Source organism: Hyperolius riggenbachi, chromosome 1 (assembly GCF_040937935.1).
Source record: "Hyperolius riggenbachi isolate aHypRig1 chromosome 1, aHypRig1.pri, whole genome shotgun sequence".
Taxonomy (NCBI): Eukaryota; Metazoa; Chordata; class Amphibia; order Anura; family Hyperoliidae; genus Hyperolius; species Hyperolius riggenbachi.
This window is the reverse complement of record NC_090646.1, coordinates 223,804,933-223,816,029: the sequence shown is the minus strand read 5'-3', so window position 1 is coordinate 223,816,029 and position 11,097 is coordinate 223,804,933. Positions and strand designations below refer to the sequence as shown.

At 43.2% G+C, this 11,097-nt stretch overlaps 1 protein-coding gene across 1 annotated transcript; it reads right to left on the bottom strand.

Moving 5' to 3' along the window:
* Positions 1-4,217: 4,217 nt before the first annotated feature.
* Positions 4,218-7,534, bottom strand: NEUROG2 (neurogenin 2). The gene is made up of 2 exons (XM_068270416.1): positions 7,122-7,534; positions 4,218-5,966 (listed from the first exon to the last, which is right to left on the bottom strand). Exon 2 carries the CDS (start codon positions 5,963-5,965, stop codon positions 5,303-5,305), a length of 663 nt encoding a protein of 220 aa, XP_068126517.1. The 5' UTR covers position 5,966; positions 7,122-7,534; the 3' UTR covers positions 4,218-5,302.
* Between the last annotated feature and the right edge of the window lie 3,563 nt (positions 7,535-11,097).

Here is an 11,097-nt window from a genome sequence, read left to right as displayed (position 1 = left end):
CAAGGGGCAGGTTAGGGGCTGATTGTTGGGTGGCAGTGACAGGGGGTGATTGATGGGTGATAGGTGATTGGCAGGTGATTGACAGGTGATCAGTGGGTTATTACAGGGAAGGACAGATGTAATTAATGCACTGGCGAATTGATAAGGGGGGGGGTCTGAGGGCAATCTGAGCGTGTGGGCGGGTGATTGGGTGCCCGCAAGGGGCAGATTAGGGTCTGATCTGATAGGTAACAGTGACAGGTGGTGATAGGGGGTGATTGATGGGTAATTAGTGGGTGTTTAGAGAAGATAACAGATGTAAACGATACATTTGGGAGGTAATCTGACGGCGGGTTTGCGGGCGATCTAATGGTGTGGGTGGGTGATCAGATTGCCCGCAAGGGGCAGGTTAGGGGCTGATTGATGGGTGGCAGTGACAGGGGGTGACAGGGGGTGATTGATGGGTGATAGGTGATTGGCAGGTGATTGACAGGTGATCAGTGGGTTATTACAGGGAAGAACAGATGTAATTAATGCACTGGTGAATTGATAAGGGGGGGGTCAGAGGGCAATCTGAGCGTGTGGGCGGGTGATTGGGTGCCCGCAAGGGGCAGATTAGGGTCTGATCTGATAGGTAAAAGTGACAAGTGGTGATAGGGGGTGATTGATGGGTGATTGATGGGTAATTAGTGGGTGTTTAGAGGAGAGAATAGATGTAAACAATGGATTTGGGAGGTGATCTGATGTCGGATCTGTGGGCGATCTATTGGTGTGGGGGGGTGATCAGATTGCCCGCAAGGGGCAGGTTAGGAGCTGATTGATGGGTGGCAGTGACAGGGGGTGATTGACGGGTGATTGACGGGTGATTGACAGGTGATTGACAGGTGATCAGGGGGATAGATGCATACAGTAAACAAGGGGGGGGGGGGGGGTCTGGGGGGGGGGGGGGTCTGGGGAGAATCTGAGGGGTGGGGGGTGATCAGGAGGGGGCAGGGAGCAGGGGGGGGGGATAAAAAAAAAAATAGCGTTGACAGATAGTGACAGGGAGTGATTGATGGGTGATTAGGGGGGTGATTGGGTGCAAACAGGGGTCTGGGGGGTGGGCAGGGGGGGGTCTGATGGGTGCTGTGGGCGATCTGGGGCAGGGGGGGGAGAAATCAGTGTGCTTGGGTGCAGACTAGGGTGGCTGCAGCCTGCCCTGGTGGTCCCTCGGACACTGGGACCACCAGGGCAGGAGGCAGCCTGTATAATACACTTTGTAAACATTACAAAGTGTATTATACACTTTGTATGCGGCGATCGCGGGGTTAACATCCCGCCGGCGCTTCCGTATAGCCGGCGGGATGTTGCGGCGAGCGAGCGGTGACAGGCGCCGGCGGAGGATCGCGTCACGGATGACGCGATCGCTCCGCCCATGCCCTTAAATGGACCGCCGCCTCTGTGGGTGAGCCGGTCCTTAAGGGCTCCACTTCCCGGCCGCCTCTGTGCGTTAGGCGGTCGGGAAGTGGTTAATGGAGATGCTGACTTCATTTTCCAGGACTTGGTACCTGCCAACACTGCCAAAAGTACCACAACCCATGACCATGTGATTACTGTATTTGATTGGCCAGCAAACTGGCCTGACCTGAAGCCCAAAGAGAATCTTTGGAGGATTGCCAAGAGAAAGATGAGAGACACGACACCGAACAGTGCAGAAGAGCTGAAGGCCACTATGGAAGTATCCTGGTCTTCCATAACACCTCAGCAGGGTCACAGGCTGATAGCATCCATACCAACCGCATTAAAGCAGTAATTGATATTAAGAGGGTGAAAAACAAGTACATATGTATGATTAGATATGCATGATTTTATTTTTCAAAGGTCCGACATTTTTCAATTTAAAATTTTTGTTTTATTGATTTCATGTAATATTCTAATGGTCTGAGATTTTGATTTTGGAGTTTTTATAAGCTATAAGCCATAATCATCAAAATTATAACAAATAAAGGCTTCAATATCTTGCTTTGCATGTAATGAGTCTATTTCATATATTAGTTTCACCTTTTAAGTTGAATTACTGAACTTTTGCACAATATTCTAATTTTTAGAACTTTACCTGTAGTCCATATTCCACTGAATTTACTATACATTTAAATAGCCAAGATATTTCCTCACATTGAAGAATTTATGTCACTAATGTCACAATTTTTTTAACATTATTGGATGCTCTAGATTATTGTATATTCATAATACTATTCATACTTCAGTAGAAAATAAAACTATAGAAAACTGCATAAATATGCAGATATTCTGGACCTGGGAATAGTTGCACTGATTTTTCAAAGAAGTAATTTAGAGGTTAGTTTGTGTCCATTACAAATGCCCAATCACACCTCAGGAATAATTCTAGATCAATTACATTCAGACCAGATCTTTATCTTAAATAAATCAGCACCCTGGAGTTTCTACTGCACAGTACAATGCTGTTTTAAATACACTCTAGCTGGGTTATATGTGATTACTAACTCAAATAAGAGGTACAATATATGAAAATAATAAAAAGAGTAATTGACTATTATAGTTAATTACTCTTTTTATTATTTTCATACATTGTACCTCTTATTATAATAATAAGATCAGGATCAAAGATGCAAGCATTACTATTAGCATCAAACAAGATAATCTTTTGCCAATGTAGTAGTGTAGAGACACCTTATTGTACACAGTAGAGTATTGTACCGTGTTAGCCATCAATAAAAGCAAGAAGTTATGAATGCTTTCTCTTATTATTTGAAGTTAGCCAATAAATGGTAGCATCCTGATTCAAAACTTCTTGCTTACTTTTCACCTTACTGAGGCAGGGAACCAAGCAGATGATTTAAGCACTGGAGAATAGTGTGATACCATATATATTAATAATAAAAATCAGTACAAACGTATTCTTAGAATGATATCCACTGATTTATAAAGTCAGGTGGAATAAAAACCCTAGCCCAGCAAAAGTAGAGTAGTTGTGAGGCAAGCCAATTACATCAGAGCTATTTAAACATTTCTGATAGGTTTGTCTTCAAGGGAACCTAAACTGAGAGAGATATACCGTAGATGTTTCCTTTTAAACAATACCAGTTTTCTGGCAGCCCTGCTGATCTCTTTTGCTGTAGTAATGGCTGAATCGCACACCTGAAACAAGCATGCAGCTAATCCAGTCTGACTTCAGTCAGAGCACCTGACCTGCATGCTTTTTCAGGGGCTGTGGCTAAAAATGTTAGAGGCACAGGATCAGCAGGAGAGTGAGGGAACTGGTATTGTTTTAAAAGGAAAAATCCATATCCTCCTGAGTTTAGGTTCCCTTTAAGCTGGGGACCAATCACTATTAAATTGTAATGGATTTTTGTTGTTGATCGATAGTAAATTTATATTAATATTACGATATAGTATGATAAATTATTTAAGACTGACTAAAAGCCAGCACTGCAGATCAAGCTTTGTAATATCGATCAAAAACAAAATCGAGTGATAATTGAATAGTGTATGGCCAGCTTTAGCAACTTCTTGTTTTCTCTTCACCCAACTTGATAAATACGTTTTCATTATCATGTAGTACATACGGCAGAGTTTGCCAATTGTACAGAAAAAAATATTATTTTTTTTCATCACTTAAGACCATGTCCTTTTAAACTGACCGTGGAAAACAACTTTTAGACAAGTGTCAAATACCAAAAAAGGTAGATACAGTAAAACATATTATTTATATTTACTTGATAGATGTAAATTTTAAAGTTATTTTTAGTAGGACCTAAACACAAAAATAAAAGAATCATGGCTAAAAGTGTATTATTTTAATAGCTTGTTCAGAATAATGATGACCATGTTGCTCGGTATGCAAATACATTGAGTGGTTTATTTTGGGAACGGGACAATTTATATATTATGCATATATTATTTTATTAACTATTCTCAAACTAGTTCAGTGTGCACATTAGCTTTCATTTGTAAATTAAGAACTACCGAATATGGTCAGTGAAACTTGCTTAATTGTGGATGCCATTTTATTTAAAAGTTACAAACTCTTAATAAATATAATTGAATGATCTCTATATTTTGTGTTTACATTTTTAGATGACACTTGATGCGTGATGCTTGCATGCGATTGCCGCATAGTAAGAAATGAAAGCACAGCTATGAATCAGCATAAGCCCTGCAGCTAGATTGCATCTCATTATATCATGTGAACTTATCACAAAATGAAAACAGACAAGTATTAAGAAAATTATAGATTTTATTCAATAATTATTAGCACAAGATTCCATATCTTGCTGTAAATACATTCTAAAATAAACTCTCTCCAATATACAAAAAAAATTACATATACTCCGTGAAATCATCATCTGTAATAAATTAAAGTGAACACATGTATCTGATCACAGTGATCCTCCTGGTCTGTTGGTTCTTTTTAATCTCCTGAATCAATGGTGGCTTCTCATCCTCTGAAAGCTAAGATAAATAATGTATGAAGGAAACCTCCCTTTTCATTTTTCCCCTTTTCTCCACATTTCTGCTTTTGATAGGGAGTTCAGCCTAAATTTTCACGCTTCCATTCAGCGAACACAAAAGCCTACAAATTATACAATGACTTCTAACCTGGCCCTCTGGCGAACAACCTTTTTTTTTTTTTTTTTTTGCATTTTTCAAATAAATCATAAGGGACAGATGGAATGGGGTAGAGAGACTGGCCGAACAAAAGGTATTGTGACAAAATCTGGCAAAGTGAACGAAGTGCACGTCAGAGGGAAAGTTTGGCTTGACAGGTGAAATTCCCACACCAATCAACCATCAGTGGGAAGGAAAGCAGATGCTTCAGATTACACCCTTATCTGTGCTCAGTGGTGGGGCAAGATCAGATTGTTAACATGACTGACATTTCCACATGTAATTCTTAGGACTGAATGGCTCAATACATCGGAAATCCACAGATTGTTTTTTTTTTCCTGATATATAGTACTTCCCCTCTGACAAAATTCTCTAGCCCTGATTTCTATCACTGATTACTAATCCTGTCCTTCTGGGCTATCTCATTTAAACCCATAAATGTTTTATCTCTATACATATCGAGCACCCTGAGGATACTAGGAAACACTGACACATGTCCAGCACCATTCAGATCATCAATGCCATTAACAAGAGTCCATATATGTTGCATTTTCACTAAGTGCCCCTTGTATATGTAGGTTGATGATGTTTATGTTCAGGAACCCTTGTAAAGTTGTCTCTGCAGTCTGTTAGTGGGTAGCATTCCCACTTTCCTGTTCAGAGCATTGTGTATGTCAGCAGTGAAGGGCTTACATCAGATAAAAGTCAGGTTGGAGGGTGCACAGAGCTGCTGCTGGCTCAGAGCTATATGTAGTCGATGTTCAGCTGGCTGCCAGTAATCTAGCATGTCTGAGGTAGAGGTGGCAGGGCTAGATGGGGACAGGGAGTCACAGGAGGAGGATGGAGAGGATGAGCAGCTCCAGGAGGAGGCAGAAGAACTGGGGGATGGAGGGGAGTCCTGGATCAGCATGGGAGAGTCTGCAGACCCATGCAGCTGATCAGCCAGACGCAAAGTCTCTGACAGCGCCCAGATGTAGTTGTGCGCAAAGCGCAGAGTCTCTATCTTGGTAAGCTTGGCGTCCTCGGGTAATGTGGGCAGCACTTCTCTGAGTTCATCTAAGGCAGAGTTCAGGTGGTGCATGCGGTTCCTCTCCCGGTTATTAGCTTTCAGCCGCCTAGTTTTTTTTACCTTCAGCACCACTTCCCCGGTTTTATTACTGGTCCTGGTTCGGTGGCGCTTTAGCTTCTTGGTGCACTCAGCAGCCTCCTCCTGGTGCTTGGAGGACAGTGGGGTGAGAAGATGCTCATCGTCATCAGAACTGCAGGGCTGCAGAGACAGCTGAGAGGAGGATGTGGAGCAAGGAGAGGAAAGCAGTTCCTCCTCCTCTTCTCTGTACTCACACTTCACCAGCACCATCCTGTGAGGAGAAACAGACAGAACTGTCACTATACTACATCAGCATACACAGGCCAGCAGTAGCAGTTACACATACAAAGTAGGCAAATGAGGCTGGAGCAGGTCTCTTACAATCCAGCACACACAGGATAGTAGCAGTTACATATACACAACAGACAAGGTACGCTATATTACATCAGCACACAAAAGTCAGTAGTAGCTACATATACACAGGAGGAATAAAATACTGAGCTTGCTGCTTACTATACCATATCCAAACACATGGCTCAGTACTGTAGTACTGTATCATCATTTACACAATTATAGAAGGCTGAGCATGTCACTTACTATATCACATCCAAACACATAGGTCAGTAGTAGCTTCATGTACACAACAAGTATAGATGGGTGGACACATCACTTACTAATGTATATCACATCCAAACCCGTGTGTAGTAGCTACATATACTCAATTATATACAGCAGTAGCTACATATATTCAATAATAGAAGACTAAGCATGGCACTTACTATATCACATCTGAACACATGAGTAAGACAGTAGTAGCTACATATACACAAGCCTACAAGACTGAGCATGTTACTTACTATATCGCATCCAAACACATGGGTCAGTAGACTCAGTACAGTAATAGCTACATATACACAACAAGCTTAGAAGGCTGAGCATGTCACTTAATATAGCACATCCAAACAGAGCTGTTAATAATAGCTACATATATACAGCAGGCATGAAAGCTGGACACATCACTTACTATACTGTACTACACTAGGCCACCCAGGACAGTAGTACAGTATTTACACAGAAAGTTGGGGAAGATCCTTGACTACTAGATCTGCACATACTGGTCAGAAGTAGTTCCACAAAGACAGCAGGCAAGAAGGATGAAGAAGAAGATATACCAATCAGTACACACAGGTCAGCAGTAGTTACAGGTATATACAGCAGGTCAGTACACAGGTGGCTGGGGCATGTCAGTACACACAGGGCAGTACACTGCAGGCAGTCAGTACACAGCAGGCACAGGAGACTGGGGCATGTCAGTACACACATGGCAGTCAGTACACAGCAGGCAGTGAGTACACAGCAGGCACAGGAGACTGGGGCATGTCAGCATACACATGGCAGTACACTGCAGGCTGGACATGTCACTTACTTGCTGTGCTTGGCGTCTCTGGCAGGCAGACGGGGAGGAGAGCTAGGCTAGTGGAAGCTGCAGGTAGCTGGCAGAGGTGGCTGCGCCTCCGGCACGCGTCCTGCACACTAAGCTCCGAGAGAAGCTGCTGCCTGTGGTTCAGTGGCTGTGTGTCTGGCACACGACATCGCTTATATACCCCCTGCAAAACAATCAAAGCTACCCTGGGGCAGCGCAACCCCTCCCCGGCTTATTCTTCTCATTATTATCATTTTCCTTCACTTCTCCCCGTGTGAAGATCGCCGTTGTTCCTGCTGCTCCTCCTCCCCCTTCTTGTTTTGCCATCTACTCTGGTACCCCGACTTCCTGCGCGCTGATTGGTCGCTGCCGCTCAGCTGAAGCGTGCCGCTAATTTTATTAATCAATAGAGGTGTATGTGCCAGCCAATGGCAGGGCGCGGATGCCGGGACGGGGGGCCAGCTAGCCACGCGCGCCTCAGCCTGGCTGCCCTTTGAGCAGCTGATGAGGCGGGAAGAGAGGGGGAGGCAGGTGGGAGAGCGCTGTGGATGCTGCTGCTGTGCAGTAGCCAACTCTCCTCTGCACACAGTGCAACACAGATACACTACTACACTAAACGTGATGCAGTCCAATAAGTTGTGTAGAATGCATTTTTTGTGTAGGACGGAACTGTGTTATATAATAAAATATTAAATTAATAATTCACACACAGTGTGGTGTAGGAATAGGGGTGCCAGGCGTATCAGCTGATTGGGCGCCTTTCAAGTGCCTGCTAATTTGGCCGCCATATAGAGCCCAATATTAATTGAGGCTATAGCAGCATCCAGTGTATAACTGTTGCCATTTTGATAGTAGGACAACTATCATGTAAATTGTAAAAAGTAAAATACATATAAACATACCAATAAGTATGTTTCTTATAGAGGAAAATGAGCCATAAATTACTTTTCTGCTTTGTTGCTGTCACTTACAGCAAGTAGTAGAAATCTCACAGAACCAACAGGGTTTGGACTAGCCCATCTCCTCATGGAGATTCTCAGGTTTTTTTTTTTTATTTTCAGAAGAACTTAGTGAATGGCAGTTGCTTCCTTCAAATGCCAATGGAGTGTACAGCATGCAGGGAGGCTGGCCAACATCTTTGTATAAATATCCCTTTCAGGGAGTTTCTTTATCTTACCTAATAAAACCTAACTGTCCCTGCGTACTCCTGCCCTTGGGTCCTGCTACTGCGCATGTGCACAGCACGGACAGCCGTTGGGACAGGAAGACTGGGCTGTGAAAAGTGAATGCGAAATACTTCATTCTATACAGCAGACATGACAGTGTGATGAAAAAAAATCTATCTGCTTTATTCCACTGCAAAACAAACAGAAATAACGATCCTTAGAACTTTTTAGCACTTAAACCTTATCAGCCTTGTTTCCTCTGTCAGATAAAAGTGTTTGCTTTCTATTTACTTTTCAGCATATCAGGCTAAATTTGACTGTTTGACTGGTTCACCTCTTGCTTTTTGAAGAGGGATTGTCAGCCACAAAATCAAATTTCATGTACCCACTGTTCTATGTTTAATATGCAGCCTGCAACCTTACCCTGCATTGCAATCACTCAAATCTATTCAGAAATGTTTCTGCTTCTGCTGTAATAAATCTTATCTCAGTTAGCCTGGATCTATTCTTGCCATTGCCAATGAGAAGGAAGCTTTTCATCACCCCTCCCACATTCCTGCTCCTCACTGATTGGCTGAGAGCAGTTCAGTGAGCTGCAGAAATCTGATCTGATATGGCAGTTTCTAGGAGAAAAAAAAAAGCATTGCAGGAAATAACATCAGGATTGGCTTCAGTAAGGGCTCGTTTCCACTATAGCGAATCTGCACGTGGTGTCCGCATGCGGATTCGCATAGGCAATGCAAGTGGATGGGGCTGTTTCCACTTGTGCGGCTGCGGGAGCGTTTTTTTGTGCGGCAGAAATCTGCACGGCAGAGCCGTCAGATTTCGCGTGCGAGAGGAATGCACGCGAATCGCCGCTAATGCTTTTAAATAGGGAAACCGCATGCGGGTTGAGCATGCGGTTTTTGCCGCGAATTTGCATGCGATTTCGCATAGGTATAATGTTCATTTACACAGGCAGTGACATGGTTAAATTCGCACATACCCTTACCTATGCGGAATCGCATGCAAAATCGCGGCAAAAACCGCATGCGGAATCGCACCCGCATGTGATTTTGTCCGCGGTGGAATGCAGGCGATTCCGCACCGCAACAGTGGAAACGAGCCCTCAGAGGGAATGAAGATGGCAAATGCCAGGAAGAGAATTCTCTTTATTTGCTGTTAGAAGTTAAATATTATATGCTTGAATTCGTAGGCCTCAGTTATTTTAACTGAGTTAGTTAAAAGACTTGATGTTCAGAATTGCCCTTTAAGGAGACTTTCTCTTAGAGATAAATAAAGACAGTTCTGATTTTCAGAAGAACATTGTACTGAACACTCCCAAGAATGTATTAGAGATATCTAATACGGAGGCCAGACTAGCTGGAGACAACCAACATAAACATGAGCCATTGTTATGAAAACATTTTCATTTGAATATTAAACAATGTGCTTCTTGGAATTAGGGGCACAGTTCGTGCATGCGCAGTAAAGACGTGGTTTGACATGATACCACGAGGGGTCGCATGCCCATGCCCGCCAATTGTAGGCTTGGGGGTATGGCTCAGATTATGTCACATTTAACTCTTTAGTGACCAGTATTAAAGGAATCATCAGGGGAAATATGCTAAAAGAAGTGGTACTTACCGGGGGCTTCCTCCAGCTCCTGCGCAGTCCGCTCCGACCCACGTGGCGGTGATTGACAGCGCCGCTCGCGCAGTGCAGTACAGAGCGACCTGGAGGTCGCTCTGACGTCATCGCCGGGGACCAGAACGGACCTGCGGCGAACGGCTGCGGGCAGAGCTGCGGCGAGGGACGTCCTGGGAGCTTGGAGCAGGAGGAAGCCCCCGGTAAGCATATTTCCCCTGATGACTCCTTTAAAGCACGTGACAGGCTGCAGAGAGTCACTCTTTCAGCTTCCTGTAACTGTTGGTGTCAACCCTTTACTTTTATTTATAATATGTCTTGTCATCTTATCTAACTGTATGTTGTACAGGATCTTCTCAAAAAATTAACATATTGTGATAAAGTTCATTATTTTCTGTAATGTACTGATAAACATTAGACTTTCATATATTTTAGATTCAAATACACACAACTGAAGTAGTTCAAGCCTTTTATTGTTTTAATATTGATGATTTTGGCATACAGCTCATGAAAACCCAAATTTCCTATCTCAAAAAATTAACATATTTCATCTGACCAATAAAAGAAAAGTGTTTTTAAAACAAAAAAAGTCAGCCTTCAAATAATTATGTTCAGTTATGCACTCAATACTTGGTCGGGAATCCTTTTGCAGAAATGACTGCTTCAATGCGGCGTGGCATGGAGGCAATCAGCCTGTGGCACTGCTCAGGTGTTATGGAGGCCCAGGATGCTTCGATAGCGGCCTTAAAGAGAATCTGTATTGTTAAAATCGCACAAAAGTAAACATACCAGTGCGTTAGGGGACATCTCCTATTACCCTCTGTCACAATTTCGCCGCTCCCCGCCGCATTAAAAGTGGTTAAAAACAGTTTTAAAAAGTTTGTTTATAAACAAACAAAATGGCCACCAAAACAGGAAGTAGGTTGATGTACTGTATGTCCACACATAGAAAATACAACCATACACAAGCAGGCTGTATACAGCCTTCCTTTTGAATCTCAAGAGATCATTTGTGTGTTTCTTTCTCCCTGCAGTTCTCATGCACTGAAGTTTCAGGCTGCTCTTTTTTCTCCTGCAAACAGCTTTGCCCTTGTCTGTAATTCTTCAGTATGTGAAAGCCCAGCCAGCTCAGAGGACGATTTATCCAGCTTGTAAAAGATAAGAGAGAAGAGAGAAGCTGCTCTAAT

Coding starts and splice junctions, on each gene's coding strand:
- NEUROG2 (XM_068270416.1), bottom strand. CDS start 5,965: ATGGTGCTGGTGAAGTGTGAGTACAGAGAAGAGGAGGAGGAACTGCTT.